Raw genomic sequence first — 17,557 nt, 5'->3', positions numbered from 1 at the left:
AGGTTGACAAGTACAAATGTGAAAACCTTTTTTTTTTATTTTACATTCTTTAAAGGCAACATATTTTGCCTGATGTCTCCAGTATTCATCCACAATGTAAAAACATAATGAAAATATAGAAAAAACATTGAATAAGAAGTGTGTCAAATCTTTTCATCAGCACTGACTTTTCCATACTTTGAACAAACTGTAATAAATCTTGTAATTTTCCATATACTCCAAAAATCTCAATGAATAAATCACGTCGTGTCCTTGTTCTGTATACAAGGATATGAGGAGAAAAAATCACCACAGTCATGTTAATGTTTGTTTTTCAATCAAAATAAGAATAATGATGTAAAATTACCAGTGGCGCTAATATTGCAGATCATATTTTAAGAATCGTTCAGCCCTGCTGTGATGCTCTCTGTGATGTTCATTGCCAGTAGTAATACTGTAAAGCAGGTGTTCTTGAATTTTTTTCTTTTCAATATGCCTTGTTTCTCAGAATGTTGTAAACTTTTTCTTGTAAAGGTTTCTAGAAATTTCAACTTCTTTCTCATTTCATTAGGACTTTTTCTCTCAATAATTAAACTTAATTCTTACTATTTTTTTCTCCAGAAAGTGGCCCTGGTACTCCAACATACTGTCATGAAACATCATTAAATAGGATATTTTTGAAAGGTTAGTTACCTACATTTACTTTCTGTGTGTACAGTGATGCACACACACAGATCAAAAGAGAATCAAAGAAACGCACAAGACCTTGTGTCACAAAAGATTAAAATTTTAATCAGCATTATAAATCATTCTATAAATACAAGGTTGTCATATCATTAAAAACTTATTTAAATAGCAATAAGATAATAAACAAGCAGTAGGTTGGCTGGTTGCTGGGGGTCAAAAGAGACAAAACCGTTAACTGTTAGTGGAAGTAGCAGGGGAATGTGTGTGTGTGTGTTTGTGTTAATTTTGGTTTCTTTGCCACTGGTCTTCAATAAGATGCTCCTATTATCACCGCTCTGAAAGACAAAATGAGAATGGCTTGCATCAACACCTCAGACAGGGTGGTGTTTATATGTGTATGCAGACAGGAAGACGGGCAGACTTACTTTCAACTTTCTTCTTTAGTGGTGACAGAGCTGCCTTTGCCTGAAAAAAGACGTCGAGACTAACATCACATTTAGCATTCAGTAATTTGGGAGCTAAAGTTGAATTGTAGCTGGTTATTTTTTACCTTCTTGATAGCAGTCCAGTCTTCAAGGATGTCGATGTCTCTCAACATGTAGACAATGAAAGGCCCTGTGAGACGCAGAGGAAGAGGTGTTACTCCAGCAAATAGTCACGTCCTTATTTATCTTACAATGGCCCTTTATGCAGCCCCTCAGTTCATCCTTTGTTAGAGAGTCAAACAATATGATGTCACAGTGAAGTTGACCTTTGACCTTTTGGATATAAAATGTCACCACCTCATCATTTTATCCTTTTAGACATTTGTGTAATTTTTTATTTTGAATTCTTAAATGATGGCCAAAAATGTGTTTTGTGAGGTCAAAGTAACCATGACCTTTGACCTCCAAAATCTAATCAGTTCACTCTCGAGTCCAAGTGGATGTTTAGACTAAGTTTCAAGAAATTCCCTCACAGTGTTCTTTACATATCAAATTCATGATAACAGGATTACTTGATAGTTTGGAAGTTGTATAAAAACAAGTTGGCCCGTACGGGGATCGAACCCGCGACCTTGGCGTTATTAGCACCACGCTCTAACCAACTGAGCTAACCGGCCATGTTACCTACTGTCATATTGATAGAATCAGATTTTGACAACAAAATCATCATGAACAAGGCTATAAAGACTAAGTAAGTAAAGATGTGATGTCTTCTTTGCTTAGCATTTCTATTAGTGTTAGCTAACTCTCAGCCACTGACTGCGTCTGATACTTCCTACCAAAGTGATATTTAGAACACCAGAACAGTATGTGAGATTTGTATGTTCAAAACTTTAGTATGAAATCATTATTTGTGATATCATGTTTCTTTCACAACATAAACAACAGTGTTGCCCTGGTAACAGGCTGACCGGCTGAAGGTTGTAGAGATGGGTTTGAGTGCACGTCGCAGTGCTGCATTGAGAGCAATCTGAAACCTGACCTTTGTATTCCTAGAAATTACGTTTACATACATTTACCTCATCTTTTGAAACTTTGGCCACGGTAAATATGAACATCTGACGTTGTAACGTTACAAATGCGACAGGATAAGAGAAAGCACAAAAGGTCCACTTAAAAATGTCAACAAAGGAGGATGATGAAGTTCTACCTGAAACCAGAGCTACTTTCTTTTTCCTCTCCGACCGACCCAGCAGGTTCTTTCTTTTACACTTCTTGCCCCTCATCTCATCGCTCCACTCTGAAATGAGAAAATACAGCATTGATCATGTAACTCATCTCACTGTTCAGATTATTTACTTCTTCTGTCAGGAGGTTTTGAGAACAGTTAACTAATAATGATGATGATGATGATGATGTACAGTAATGTCTTTGTACCTGAGGTGAGGTCTATATTCTGTCTGTCCTCCTCCAGTCTTCTGATCTTTTCCAGCAGTTCTGACTTCATGGCGTCAAACAGCAATGTCCGCTCACTCTGTAACACACACCCACACACACACACACACACACACACACACATACATACATACATAAATAAATATACACATTTGGTCAAAAACACTGGATTAAGTGAATATGAGTATGTTGGTGTATTACCTCCAGGTGCTGCTTTGCTCCTTGTAGTTCACACTCGTGCTTGTGTTTGATCACCTGTAGACACAACTCTCTGTACACTCCTGTAGACAGAGACACGGAGTGGAGGTTAAAGTCAGAGAGACCCCACTGTGAACGCTTGGAGGAAGACTGAATCAGATAGCAACCCCAAACAACTTATTGATCTAACGCAGATCTTTTTTTTTTTTTTACAGAGAGCTGATGATTGTTTGTCAAAAACCAAATTGTATTAATATTTTGAAAGGAAATACGGCCGGTTAGCTCAGTTGGTTAGAGCGTGGTGCTAATAACGCCAAGGTCGCGGGTTCGATCCCCGTACGGGCCAATGGTGTTTTGACACACAGTTGATATCCATCACAAACTGCTTGATGTTTCTCAGTAGTGACCTGTTCATCCAGAATTAGTCCGTCATAAACAGTGCTCTTGTATGTATACTCGATATATCAAATGATACCCTGAAAAATCCATATGTATACATACTGTATGGACCATCTGGACATCATACAGGTGTCGCAGCAGCAGGTTTGCCATCACACATGGATGCAAACAGCCAAAAATTGGCTTTTTATATCACAGTAGTTGAGAGAAGCACACATCAAACTACTTTTAACAATGTCACAGACAATCACTTATTGCAGTCTGCTTCTGTTGGTATTTTCTTGCAAAATATGGCCGGTTAGCTCAGTTGGTTAGAGCGTGGTGCTAATAACGCCAAGGTCGCGGGTTCGATCCCCGTACGGGCCACGAAAGCTTTAAAGAACACTATATATGACCATCTCACCAAAAAAACACTGAACCCTGACAGTCAGTGTGCCAATGATGAGTTGACTGATTGTGCTTATGATTTAGGCGGTTAACTGAACGGATCAGTTAATAAATAATGACTGTAAGCATTATTCATATCTGAGGAAAAAAAAGTGTGATGCATACATGCTAGAGAGAGATGTATGACCTAAAGTCTCTGTTACAGTGAGGAAGACATAGACTGATCTGTGTTACATACATTCGTGTGTATTTCTGAATTCCCACTGTGAATTTTTTAACGATGTGTTGGTGTTCAAGTTTCCTGTCTGCTGTGGTGTAAAACGTTCTAAAAACAAAGAAACGCTTTTGTCAAGTGTGAACTTACACACTACTGCACCTATATAACATTTGAATTTCAGTAATTCATATTTTAGAAAAACTACACAATCACTCGTGTCCCTTCACCCCTCCAGAGAAGTTAATGTTACTTAAACAGCCCCATCCAGTGGCAATAAGTTGTATCATGCTACTATAGACAGCACACATCCACACCCCATGATACCATTTAATTTTTCAGATGTTTGGGAACTCATGCACAGTATATGCAGGGTAGAGTCCAAACAAAGCTTTAAATCATCATACCACTGTGGTCAAAGTGACATTTTCCTTTTCTTTTCCTTACCAGCCACTTGTGTTCGTATCTGCATGCTGTTCTGCAGTGCAGCCAGCGGTTCTCTGTATTCTCCAGCCTTCCCCGTCAGCACCTCGTCCAGCTTTACTTTCACCTGGTTCAGACGCTCCCGAAACAACCTGAAATCACAGAGTTAAGTCAGTGTTTCCTTCTTATGCGTTTTCTGTCCTTCATTTACACCAGATTAACACTAGTTTTTTTTCATCCCTCATCTTTCAACTTACTTCTCCTTCAGCTCCTGAAACTGTTTTTCCAGATCCAACATCTCATCTAGACACTCTCCTCTCCTCCGCTCACAGTCTTCATCATCCATCTCTTCACAGACACATAGAAACATTGAAAAACAGTTTCTTCATCTCTCCTTTCATACACATCAGGCAAAATCTGAGCAGAGCACTTGGATTTTACCTGAACTCTCCTCTTCCTCCTCCTCCTCTTCCTCCTCTTCGCTCTCGTCCAGGTCACTGTCCCTCTCCTCTGTGCTCTCCTCCATGGTCTCCTCTCCCCCTCTTTCGTTCTCCCGCGGTTGCTCCACCTCTCCGTTGGCTTCAGGGAGTTGTGACTCTCCTTCTGCCTCCATCTCCTCCTCCGGCTCCCTCACAGGGGGTTGGGCGGGCATGGCTGGCTTCAAAATATGGAAACACACACTTACAACACTAATACATAACTGTGTAAAGATTTTAAAGTCACAATGAGTTACTCATGTTATTGATGTTTGTTCATTATTTGTGATGTATTTTAAATTTGTTGACTAATGGTGAGTCCTCTTTTTTGTGTAAACATGTTTACCACCACCATGTGTCTTCAGCTTGTAAATTAGAGGTCTTATGTTGACTCAACTAAAAAATTACATGCACAATTGCAAACATTAATCAGGCCAATTATCAGACATATTGAGATAATTAGTATTTGGCGGATGCCTGTGCTCAGGAGGCCGATAAACATAAAAAGTCTGTAGACATTTCTGCAGGCAGCCTTGTGTCAGTGTGACTGCGCCCCCCCCTTGTGAGTTTTGGGAAGGCTGTGAAAAAGTGAGTTTGAGTCCTGCACTTTAACTTTAACGTAATGTGCGTGAAACAATGCAATAATAATGTAATAATACATGGCTTTTCATTATTTTGATATCTGAATTATATATCAGCCATTGGCCGCCCTTCTCTCTAAATATCGGCACCTGAGATTGAAAAACTCTTATCAGTCGACCACTATTGCAGACAAACACATACATTTCCTAAATTCTTTCAGAATAAAGAAGCCTGACTGAGTTAAATCCTATTTTTATCCACCATTTTTCTTCTTATTTTAAAAAGCTGCATGTAGCCATTGCAATTTTATTACAAATGCAGTATTCAGTAAAAGGAAGAAATTAGGGCTGAGCAGTATACCGGTTCGTACCGAAAACCGGTCTTTATTTTCGTTATGATATGAATTTTTCATATACCGCCATACCGGTGAATAGCCCAAACAACGTCCAGAACGTGCGCGGCGGCAAAGTGTTTCAGCGGGGACCCATTTCACTGCTGCACACCACCACCACAGGTATGCTTGCTTGAGCGTGTGTACTAGGGATGTTCCTGACAACTAATTTCTCTGCTGATTAGATGCCAAATTAAATTTAGAATAGTCACTAAGAAAACACAAGGCAAAGTCTGTTAATTTATAATGTTAAACACTGTCCGAAAAAAATATTGTGTGTATTAAGAGCCATTTGAAGACGTTAATCACAGTCTAAAATCGCCAAATCGTAGTTGAAATGCCGCTGAAATGCGCGCTACTTCGCGCTGTGTAATACAAACCTTACATGCTTATGCTTCACTTTTTTAGACCGAAGAGGGTCACAGTGTCTGCAGGTAAAGGACCCAGAGCTAACGTTAGCTGCCAGCCTGACACACAGTGTGGCTAACGTTAGCTTACAGCCTGACACACAGTGTGGCTAACGTTAGCTTCCAGCCTGACACACAGTGTGGCTAACGTTAGCAGCTAGTAGTAGCAGCAGCAGCTCCGCCTGCAGGTTTATGTCTGTGTCTGTGCTTAATGCGGTCACATTTCTCCAGTCGAGTGAATATATATCAGCTTATTCTGTCAGTCTACAATCATCTGTCCGACCTCGCTGATGTAAACATCCGTTGTTGCCACAGCCACAGGGGTTTTACAAAATAAATGCAACTGTAACTTATTACAGTTGCATTTATTCATTACGTCATAATACAGTCATAATGTTTGCCATTGCAATATATATTCTTTTTGGTAAAAAGCTTATATGCAGATTATAACATTCACATTTACTACATTCACTTTTCACTGTGCAGGAATGGCTTCTGAGGTGATTTCTGGACATGGAGATATTTAGTATTTTTCAGCTTTGTTGCCCTATTTGAAACATTTGTTAGAAATCTAATAGGTTGCATTATTTTGATGAAGTAATTAAAATATTGCTGGCTTATTACATATTATTCAACGTTTAACAAGGTAACTAGTAATGTATAACCTATTACATTTAAAAAGTAACATTCCCAACAGATTGACATTGATATCTGTTTATTTACTTGTGCTAATTTTACTCGGTGTGGGTGATGCTGCTGATGACAACACTACAGCTGGGCGGCAATATAGTAAGCTACAAAACAGCACAGGAAGCAGACAAGAGGAAGAATATAAAAATACGCTGAAAAGGCAGATAGATTCGATCTTTACAAATAATTTCAGCAAAACAGCACTAAGCCCGCGGGACATCGAGCTACCGTATGGCTTCCGTATCTCTGTCAAGCCAGCTGGAAAAACACAGCACAAACCGGAAATTATCCGATTTTTTCTTAGTGAAAAGCTAACAACAAACTATATTACCACAGACTACGTTGAAAATGCTGTACGACAAATAATTATAAATTTAAAACGAATCATGTTTTTTCCTCCAACACTTGCCAGGTACCATTACTCAGGCTTTTATTTTGTAACCTTACCGGATGCTCTAAATCAATTAGGCTAGCTTGATCACTGGTAGCTTCCGTGATGTCATACAGTAAAGATGATAAACGTTATGAGCTCGACGGCGATATTTACACTAAAATAATGACCCGAACCCAGTCCGAACCTTGTTACACTGTCAGTATATTCACTTAAAAACGAAAAAGAAATGATCATAGACTCGTTGTTACGTGTCCGTGACAAATTAGCGGCAAATAAACCAGAGTGAAGTCAAGTGCAACATTAGCTAACAATTGAAACCACACACAGCGAGGGAATGACTGCCTGCTCATCACTCTGTCACACCACTGACAGATATTTTCTCCAGACGTACCAGGAGTTTCATGATAAACACTATTATCAGCGTTTAAATGTCATTAAGCATGTCGAAGCATCGCTATAGCAGCTTTCATACAGACCCTGTCTGTCCCCCAACTGCACACGGATTATCAAGTAACGTTACCGTCCATGCAGACGGGCAGGAGATGATATTAGTAAACAGAAAAGCTTCCCTTTCACCGGACAACACAGCAGCTAACGAGAGTCCGCTCACCTGCTCCCTCCGCTCGGCTGTGCAAAGTTAGACTATCATTTGTTATATTTCCATTTTTAAAAAGTACTTCCTCCTCACTTCAGCCTCCAGTTCGACACTTTGCCGGACTCTACAACCCGTAACTTCAGCCAATCAGCGCCGAGCCATCGTGTTGGCGTCACCAATGAGCGCGACCATCCCGAGCGCCGGCTTGTCCAATCAAGATGCTGCACCAGGTTCGGTAAGCCAATCACTGTCAAGTTTGTTGCTGTAAACCATCAGAATAAGCCAATAGTTTGGATCTTTTACAAATACCGCGCAGATCCTTTTTTTCAACCACATTATAATAATATAATATAATATAATATAATATAATATAATATAATAAACAATGATGCTGGACAACAAATACAGTGATTACAGGCTATAATGCAAAATAAATAATAATAAAAAAACAGGCCTATACAAAATGTCATACCATACTGATATATTGTACAAATAGTGTGCATATCTTTTTTCAGTCACATTATAACATAATATCATATAATATATAATTATGCTGGGAAATAAATATAGTGATTAGTTTGTACAGCAGCTTATGTTTACGTTCACAGTTTTAACTATTACAAACTATTTGTAACAGTCTTTTAACTTTATTATTTTATTATACTTTATTTTTTTGGACTATTCTAGTAATTTTGCACAGTCTTGTGGTGTGTGCCTGTATCTTCAGGCCCTCTGTGTGACCCAGACCCAGCAAACCACTGGGACAACCACCAACTTAGTAGTGCTGTGTAGATCTCAGTGTTGTTCTATGTGGCACCATAGTCCTAGAGGAACATTGTTTTGTTGAACCGTGCACTAGCTGTACGGTTGAAATGACACAGTCTACAGCAGGCCTATTCAACTAGCTGTCCATGGGCCAGTTATGGCCCTTTTGAATATTTCTGTGGCCCACGACAGACTGCCTGCAAATCAGGCTGGCAAGTGTGAGATTGTGGTAGTGGGATATTTTAGTAAAATTAGAAGACTACAAATCTGTTTTAAAATGATTTAAACAGGCTTGTTCGTTGTGTAGTATGGATACTGTTTTACTGTGGATATGGACCTGCTATAAGAACCTTATGGCTGCTTGGACATGTTGTTAAGGATATTATAAACAGTCCTGCTTACTGTTATTCTGATGTATACTGTTTTACTATATTCATCTTTTGCATTTGTGGATATCAACTTGCACAGAAAAACACCTCATGTCTCCTTGGTTTTTTAGATGTAACTTTTTGCACCTCTGCTTCAACCCTTGTAACCACAGCTTTCCTGCTGGCTGCTTTGTGGAACTGGTTATAATGCTGTGGCCCACGAATCCCCAGTGGTTTTTGTTTTTGGTCCACTTGCTATTGAATTTGAATAGCCCTGGTCTACAGGTTATAAGTTAACTACATGCAACTACATGTAAGAGCAAAACAAAAGCACTGCTACTACTAATTTAGGGCTGCAACTAACGATTATTTTCATCATCAATTAATCTGTTGATCATTTTCTCAAGTAATCAATTAGTTGTTTGGTCCATAAAATTTCAGAAAATGGTGAAAAATAACAATTAGTTTCTCAAAGCCCAAGATTTTGTCCACAACCTAAAGATATCCAGTTTACTGTCACTGACAACTAAAAAAAACAAGAAAATATTCACATTTGAGAAGCTGAAATCAGAGAATTTGGATTTTTTAAAATTCAAAAGGTACTCTAACTGATTAATCGATTATCAAAATAGTGTCTTATTAATTAAATAATTGATTACTTGATTAATCATTGCAGCTCTGTGCTATTTAATGTCAAATAGCTGCTGTGAAAAAGGTGTGTTATAAACCAAACATAAACACAAGGATCCACTGTTATCCTTTAACTCCTTCAGAGGAGTTGTTACTGTAGAGATGGGAGTCATTAGCACAGTGTGATACAACCATTGTACTGCTGATGTTAAGCATCAATCTGGGCTTACATTTACCACCCTGTGATGAGTGCAGGATATAACCGACAAAGTGCAAAACCCATTCCTGCTTCACAATGGGATATAAATGCAGCTGTCGTACTACATTTCACCACAAGATGGCACTGAAGTAGTGCAAACTGTCTGGAGAGCCATGCAAATAATAATGGAGGAATTCATATCATTTGGACAAAAGGCCTTTTTTCGTGGCAGACATTTTGGTGTGTCACTGTAAAACTACAGGTGGAACTAAGAACCTGAATCATGTCTGCATGTCGTTTCCTTAAATATTGTGTATACTGTCTACTGTGTATATCACTGACATTTAACCTTAATGGAACAGGGAGCGTCATTCCTGTGCTTTACCTGCCAATTCAAAATATCTCCCATAAAAAGGTCTATCAGAAGGGTTTATTAAATAAAAAAAAATCTTAACAAAAGCATAAATAACACACTAATAAATGTCAAATTTTAAAGGGATGATTTGTTGAATTAAATACAAGTGAATAAACAGTTTTATAATCATCTGTGGTCGTCCGCAGCCAATGACAAACCAAGTAAACAAAGAAACAACACGTCCATTTTACATGTTTTTATTAAAGTTGCATAAAAGTGTAACAAAATTGGGCAAAAACAAGACCTGTTGTTGATATTGCTACATTTGTTTGTTGGTTTGATCTAATCATTGTCCAAAAAAACACTTCTTCCACTCCTCCAGTCCGCATGGTTTAGCTCTTGTATTTAGCCTCAATGATAATAATCAGTATATATACTTTTTTTTTTTTGCAATTTTCCCCAACAGTAAAAAAACAGACTTCTCAATAACAGTCTAAGAAGGTATAATCCAAACCTGGATTTAGAAACGAAAATCCACTCAAATTCAGCTACTAATTGAGCTTGCCTGGTACAATCCGACCGATCAGAACGTCTCCAAAAAACTGCAGACCGCGCTCGATTTGGAAACCACACGGGGAAAGGCAAAAGCAATCGCACCAAAATGGATCTGAATGGATTTTTCTGTTCAACTACATGTTAAAATCCAAGGCCTGGCGTCAAGAAGTGTCATGATCACAATAAAAACAGACCAGTATTCAAATGGTAAATGTAAAGAACATCGTTTTATCTAAACAAAATCACTGTATCAAGGCCTAAGTATTAAACACTCACTTCTAAAAAAACAACAGAATCTCAGTTTGTTTTTCCAAAAACAAAGAAAGGAGAAAAGGAGCGACAGAAGATCCGAGATTCTCCGCAGTTCTGCTCGGTAACACACGTTTTTAGCAGTTTGCGTTACCTTTTTAAAAATGAATGTCTCCCGTTTATTTGGTTTGTGTAACATAAATAATACCTAAGGCAACATCTGTTTTTTTAAAAAAGGAAAAGAACTGAAGAAGGGAAAGAGGGAGGGTGGACAGAAGGATGGGAGGATGAGGAGGAGGAGGAGGAGGAAGGAGGGGATGCCAGGGAGAAATGACAGAGCAGCAAGATGAAAATGGGCCTGTGTGTGTGTGTGTGTGTGTGTGTGTGTGTGTGTGTGTGCTGGCACTGAGAGAGAAAGAGACAGACAGCGGAGGTCTGCCGTCACCGCAGGTGTTAGCAACTGGCCACGGGAATCACAGCGAATGTTAACGCTTCTCCGATTGGCCGTCGGGCTTCACTGTCCGATTTGATTGGCTCAGGATCGGAAACAGATGGCTTATTCTTGGAGATGATTGGCAGCTGCAGCGGCGAGGACAGCTACGGACCTGTCTCTCTCTCTCTCTCAGTGCTCAGTGTGTGTGTGTGTGTGTGTGTACACATCTGTGCGAGAGGCAGCTGTGTTTGCTAATGTGTTTCCGTTTCATCCGCCCCCAAGGGTGGCCTGTGCGTGTGCGTGCGTGCAAGTGAAAGAGAGAAAGAAATAAAAGAAAGAAGGGTGAATGCGTTTAGACAGCTTCAGTGTAAAACAGCGGCCTCCCCTCCCTCTGTCCCTCCCATTCAGACGTCTCATTGGTGGGTCTACTGACAGGCGGAGGACAGGACAAAGTCTCCACTGACATGGACGTTTTCAGAGTTTCCATGTACGTGTGACGGCTCTGAACTGACGGGGTGGACTAAATTATTTCTAAGATAAAAAAAAAAAAAGGAGAGAAAGAGACTGAGAAAGGGGGCTGATAAAAAGAAAACAAAAACAAAAACAAGGCAGCTTTGTTCTGGGTCCCCCTGTCGGACTGTCAGTGTGTGTGTGACAAAATGTATCCAGAAAAAACAAACAAAAACAAAACAGGAACCAGTCCTATACTAAAAATCTAATTTGTTGTACAGAACAGCAGAATATACAGGCCAGAAAAAACACTCCTATTATGAATGTTGCTGTACATTATGTAGCAACACACACACACACGTAGCATTTAGCAACACACAGACGTACATACAGTATGTATGTGCAGGCTGGACAGCAGTGGCCTCTAAAGAGCCTCTCTTATGACTGCACCACGCATTTGAGGAAAAAGAAGAAAATAAAAAACAACACTTTTTAAAAAGAATTTCTATTCCTGCACACTCGACCTAAGAGAGCCTACTTCTACTCAAGCCTCGACTCCAGGGAAGATTTTTATTCTAAACTTAGCTGGACCGTATGACCACCGCAGCCAACCAGTGACTTCTTTAAAAGGTTCCACTCTTTCCAGGGAGCAAATTTTTCCTCTTTGTTGGACTAAAGATACACGGTACATTATTCTTTGCGGTCAGAGGTTCAGATTTTCTTCCCAAAATGACATAGTGCAGATTTTTCAACAGATATACACACACGCGGAAAAAAAGTGACAGTCTTTAAATGCACCACTGTAGGAAATGCCTCTGATTACTACGGAAGAGGACTAGGACCAAATGTGAAACATTTATGAGGTCTGAGCTTAAAGTCTGAGTCAGATTTCTGAGTTTAAAGTCTATGAATAAAGTCATAATTCTGACTTTTTTCCCTCAGAATTAAGACTTTAATTCCAGAATTCAGACTTAAATCCCAGAAGTCTTTTTCCCCCTCGAAATTCTTACTGTAACCCCAGAATTCAGACTTCTTTCCTCGGGATTCTGACTTTAATCACAAAATTTACACTTTTTTCCTAAGAATTCTAACTTTAATCTCAGAATTCAGACTTTATTTTCCTCAGAATTCTGACTTTAAACTCAGAACGCAAACAAATTTCTCTCATTTTCGCTCTAATCATCTTCTGTAGATTACGGGGGGTAATTATCCAAAAAAATTGTACTGACCCCCCCGAAAAAGTTAAAAATAAAAAAACTAGAGTCAAGTGAATATACCCATGCCCTCAAACTACAAAATATCAAGAGAGTCATGGTTGGTAGCTGGATCATTTACAAGTTTATACCCCGTACAAATAAACAAAGTAAGGAATCTCATTGGTAGAGACGTAAGCAATGATTAGGCCCTGCTTCAAGCTGATTGGCTGCTTCCTCCTTCTACTCTTTTCTTGGCCGTCGCAGACTCTTCTCTCTTGTTCCTCTTCCCACTCCCGGCCGCTCCGCTCTCGGTAATTACGGGGCTCGTCCTCTTCTCTTCCTCCTCAGACAGATGGAGGGTGGCGTGAGGGAGGGTGGGAGGAGGAAGAGGTGGATGAGGAAGAGGAGTGAAGCCAAACAAAGGGTGAAGGAGGAGCAGGAGGGGAAGAAGAGAAGGTGGGAGAGTGCCTGGATTAAGACCGATGAATCGCTTCTTGCTGTTCTGACCTGGTTATTATGCATCCTTTACTTCACTTTTTCTTCTTCACTGATAGTTTTTAAGAAGAAGTCTGACACAAAACAAGGCAAGGTCGCAACAAGATGAAAAATACAAGCGATTTATGGGGCTGGATCCAGGCAACAAGAGAGAAAGAGATGGGGAAAAAAGGGCCTAACAACAAGAGGAAACAAGGTCCAGTCAGAGTATTTCATTGAAGCTCTTCAGTGGAAGAAAACTGACATCAAAATAAAAAGGATGGTAGGAAGACGAGAGGTGAGGGCTGAGGGGTGGAGGGGGGAAGGAGGAGGAGGAAGAGGAGGATGGAGGGGGACGCCATCATTTCTTCTGAGGCGTGGAGAGCTTCTGCATCCCTCGGATCTTGTCGAGCAGCTCTGAGATGAAGTCCTGCGGGGAGACGGGAGGGACAAAACACATGAGGGGGATTCAGAAAACAAAAAAAAAAAATACACAGTGCATACAGATGAAGGCAGAGGTGGGACCAAGTCATTGTTTCACAAGTCACAAAAAAAGTCTCAAGTTTTGCTCTTTGTGCCCATTTGTGTTCGTTTGACTTCAAATGTCGAGTGAAGTTGTTGCATCTCCGTGTGTAATTTTCAACGTGCACATTTTGCATCTGCATAATAATTTAATACCAATATAACAATTCATTGTTAACTTTGTGTTTTGTGCCTTTTGGTTCTTTTTTGGCAAATGAATCCCACTCAAAATACAAGTGTAGGGAGGTGGAGAGAGTCTGTTTTGACTGTACTAAACCGTACAAAAAGTGGAATTACACTTTACGCAGCTATTCACGACCAATGGGCCGCGGAGACAATGGTACTGTCAAACGGTTGGATTTAAATAGATTTTTTGGCGGTGGGGGGGATAATTTACAAAGCTGGATGTTTTTATATCTAAATGAGTTCAAGAATTCACATCCATAAAAATGTGAAACTAAAATGCATGATTTCTACGGTACGTTTGAATATCAACACGCAATCACGGAACTATGCATCTATTCTTAGAAATGTTCTATTCCAGAACAATATAACAGTTCTGTTCTGTTCTGCAATTGTTCTGTTCTATTACCAGATGGTTTTCACACATGTCACTGTTATCATTGCACTGACTGATGTCTTTTGTCTGTTTATAAAAGTACAGAGATTTCCGTTCTTATGTTTTTTTGAAGCCCTTTATCTTGCATGACTATTTTCTGTTGTGTTCTGTTTTGTTCATTCCATTCTGTTGTAGAACTGTTCTGTTCTGTTCTGTTCCAGGCCTGTTCTGTTCTGGAACAATTCTATTCTGTTCTAAATCTTTTCTGTTCTGTTCTTGGACTATTCTTGTACTGTTCTACAGCTGTTTTATTATGTTCTGGAACTGTTCTGTTGTAGAACTGTTCTACTTTGTTCTAGTACCAGATGGTTCTCACACGTCGCTATCATAGCAGTGATTGGTTTCTTTTGTTTGTCTGTAAGGGTCTTGTGTTTTTCTTCAAGCTGCCTACCTAGCATGACTATTTTGCATTGCGTTGTTGTTTTGTTCTTGAACTGTGCTGTTCTAGAACACTTATATTATGCTCTAGAACTGTTCTTTTTCTGGCCTAGAACTATTCCGTTCTGTTGTAGAACTGTGTGTATTATTGACATAATATTAGTATTTTATTTATTGTCACCACCTCCTGACATGTCAGGTCGGTTCAGTGGATCTGAGGAATTCAGTGTCGACTTGCTGGGAATGAAAGGCGTTAGTGTTTGATGATTCAGGGGATTTTTAATCCTTGGGCTTTGAGGGGAGGAGTGGAGTATTTCTGAGTCAAAAGGTTCAAGTCCAAGGCAAGTCATGACTCATTAGTGTTAAAGTTCAAGTCAAGCTGCAAGTCCTTTTTGAGTTTGTGGCGTCTAAAGTCATCAAACCGTTGACTCAAGTCCACAAATCTGACCGAGAGGGTCGAAGGATGGAAGGAAGTAAGAAACTTACCTCAGTAGGTTTAAAACAGTCAACCAGTAAGTCCTGCAAAACAGTAACAGACAGTCTGAATACACATTTGGTCATTGTGTGTGTGTCGTTGCGTGCTTTAACACAACTGTGTGTCCGTGTCCTACCTTGACCCTGGCTGCCCGCTCAACATCACTGGGCATATCCAGCAGCTCATCCACATCTATCTCCAGCTCTGGAATGGCCTCCTCCTAGAACACATGGAACAAGAGAACAAGAGCACATTAAGAAATAATTCCTTACTCAGACAGTAAAACGGTGGTTGGTGGGCGAACACACACACACACACACACACACACACACATTAGTCACGGACACAGTCTTTTCAAGGACACATGGAAAGAAAGCCTCATCATCCTTTCTATTCTTAGTCCCTGTGTTTATGTTATGTGGTCGTCTACAAATAGACCAGCAGAGACATTTTTGTCTCTCTGCATGACGTGGTACACTGACTGATGAATGACTGTATCTGAACACTAGAGGGCGGTGCCCTTCCATTAGCCCACATGTTGTACCTGACAGAGAAAAGAGAGGAGACACAAAGAAACAGGCCAGTAGACAGGATTAGATACTTTCAAATCATATGTTGCAAGGATGGAAAAGAGAAAATGTCTATTTAAATGCAAATTTTGTTTGCTTATGTGCACTCAGTGTGTGAAAATGCTTTAACTTAAGTTCTTCACTTTTCATAACCAACCAGTGTTCACAATACTAACAGAGCCTCACTTGAATGTTTAAAATCATACAGAGGGCAGCAACCAACAATCACGATCATCATCTTTTAATCTGCTGAGAATGTCCTTGATTAATCAGTTGGTCTAAAAAAAAAAAAATCAGAGCATCAAATCAGTGAAAAATGTCTGGCACAAGCTCCCAGACTCCAAGATGACGTCTTCAAATGTCTTGTTTCATCCGACTAACAGCTCAAAAACAAAAGACATTCAATTTACTCTCACAACAATAAGGAAAACAGGAAATATTCACATTTGAGAGTCTGGAACCCTTAAAGTTTTTTCTATTATTGCTTGAAAAATTATCTTTATGTTGGATCAACTATGAACTATTATTTAATACCTGCGACCCAATGTCTTATGAGACGTTCATGTGCGCAGCTCTTTTATGTCTCCAGATCAACACCAACGTGAACAGAACCTGATAATGCTACATGATGTTCGGTATCCAGGTAGAAAATGACTAGTTTGTTGTATTTTTACCAACTGACTGTTTGACTGTTTGATTCAGGAAATGGACCTTTAGGATGTGAACCTGCCCTTAGCTTAGCGTAAAGACTGGAAGCAGGGGGAAACTGCTAGCCTGGCTCTGTCCAAAGTATAAAAACTTATCATTTTTTATACTTTTGTTATTGTGCAGATTAAGCAAACAAGATATAGCGTGTTATTTAGAGAGCATTATGTTATGTTCACAGTGCCGGTGACAGTTACACTGTCTCACCAGTCACCAGTGTTAGCTGACGTCAATGAGCGTCTGCAAATAGAGTGAGAGAACGTGGACGGTCAAGCTGCATTTTTTGTTGACGTCATGGGAAGAAAAAGCGCTCAAATTAAAATAACTTGCGAACAGCAAGACTAAGTTTTTCCTCTGTTGTTTACACGGTACAGGAGTTGAGAGCATAAGGGCAGAAAAAAAGAAATGTCGCTGGCTTCCATGGAAAAAGACTTGTAGCCTGTTTCAAGTCTTTATGCTGAGCTGCTGGATCGGGCTTCATATTTAGTGTAAAGATGTGAAAGTGGCATCAATCTTCTCATCCAGCTCTCAGCAACAAAGCAAATAGGCATACTTCTCAAAATTTCAAATTATTGCTTTAAGACCTGCTAATATCTACAACAAAAAGGTTAAATCTGCTCCTTTGACTTTAAGAACTGTACAGAAAGTTAGATAATAACTTTATCCATCCATTTAATAACAGAAATAGCTGCAATAAATGCTCACTTGTGCACATTTTTAATTTCAGCAAAGCAATTAGTGGCTGATACTGATAAGCCGACCTCTAATATTAGGTTTAAGAGCACACTTGCCTCTAGCTTTTACTGTATATGTCTTATCAAACAAATAAGAGAGAAAAACGAGTTCGCCGTAAGTTCGCCTTTGTCTCTTTCTGTCCTTCTCTCGCCACGCCTTCTCCTTTAAGCCAATCAAT

General features: G+C 39.6%; 2 protein-coding genes and 3 non-coding genes across 6 annotated transcripts in view; 2 read left to right on the top strand and 3 right to left on the bottom strand.

The window, feature by feature from the left end:
- Window positions 1-745: 745 nt before the first annotated feature.
- On the bottom strand, window positions 746-7,853 carry brms1 (BRMS1 transcriptional repressor and anoikis regulator). 2 transcript variants are annotated; one of them, XM_084711951.1, is made up of 10 exons: window positions 7,718-7,853; window positions 4,609-4,825; window positions 4,425-4,515; window positions 4,192-4,319; window positions 2,748-2,827; window positions 2,529-2,625; window positions 2,302-2,391; window positions 1,217-1,281; window positions 1,092-1,131; window positions 746-1,001 (listed from the first exon to the last, which is right to left on the bottom strand). In XM_084711951.1, the coding sequence occupies exons 2-10, from the start codon at window positions 4,817-4,819 to the stop codon at window positions 994-996; spliced, it is 810 nt and encodes a 269-aa protein (XP_084568077.1). In that variant the 5' UTR covers window positions 4,820-4,825; window positions 7,718-7,853; the 3' UTR covers window positions 746-993. The 2 variants fall into 2 exon arrangements, with proteins under 2 accessions (XP_084568077.1, XP_084568078.1); XM_084711952.1 differs by having other exon boundaries at window positions 4,609-4,821; window positions 7,718-7,844.
- trnai-aau (transfer RNA isoleucine (anticodon AAU)) lies at window positions 1,695-1,768 on the bottom strand. Its single transcript has one exon. It is a non-coding gene; the product is annotated as a tRNA-Ile (tRNA).
- Window positions 3,017-3,090, top strand: trnai-aau (transfer RNA isoleucine (anticodon AAU)). Its single transcript has one exon. It is a non-coding gene; the product is annotated as a tRNA-Ile (tRNA).
- trnai-aau (transfer RNA isoleucine (anticodon AAU)) lies at window positions 3,436-3,509 on the top strand. Its single transcript has one exon. It is a non-coding gene; the product is annotated as a tRNA-Ile (tRNA).
- Window positions 7,854-12,593: 4,740 nt separating the features above from the next.
- Window positions 12,594-17,557, bottom strand: part of ppp1r14bb (protein phosphatase 1, regulatory (inhibitor) subunit 14Bb) — a 34,251-nt gene continuing 29,287 nt past the window's right edge. The window contains exons 2-4 of the mRNA XM_084712412.1: window positions 15,507-15,590; window positions 15,382-15,414; window positions 12,594-13,806 (exon numbers count right to left, since the gene is read on the bottom strand). Of these exons, the coding sequence (XP_084568538.1) occupies window positions 13,738-13,806; window positions 15,382-15,414; window positions 15,507-15,590 (186 nt within the window). The 3' untranslated portion in view covers window positions 12,594-13,737. The remainder of the gene's footprint in view (window positions 13,807-15,381; window positions 15,415-15,506; window positions 15,591-17,557) is intronic.

This window comes from Lutjanus erythropterus, chromosome 23, assembly GCF_056507025.1.
Source record: "Lutjanus erythropterus isolate fLutEry1 chromosome 23, fLutEry1.hap2, whole genome shotgun sequence".
Classification (NCBI taxonomy): domain Eukaryota; kingdom Metazoa; phylum Chordata; class Actinopteri; order Lutjaniformes; family Lutjanidae; genus Lutjanus; species Lutjanus erythropterus.
The sequence above is the reverse complement of the archived record's forward strand: the minus strand, read 5'-3'. Positions and strand labels throughout refer to the sequence as shown.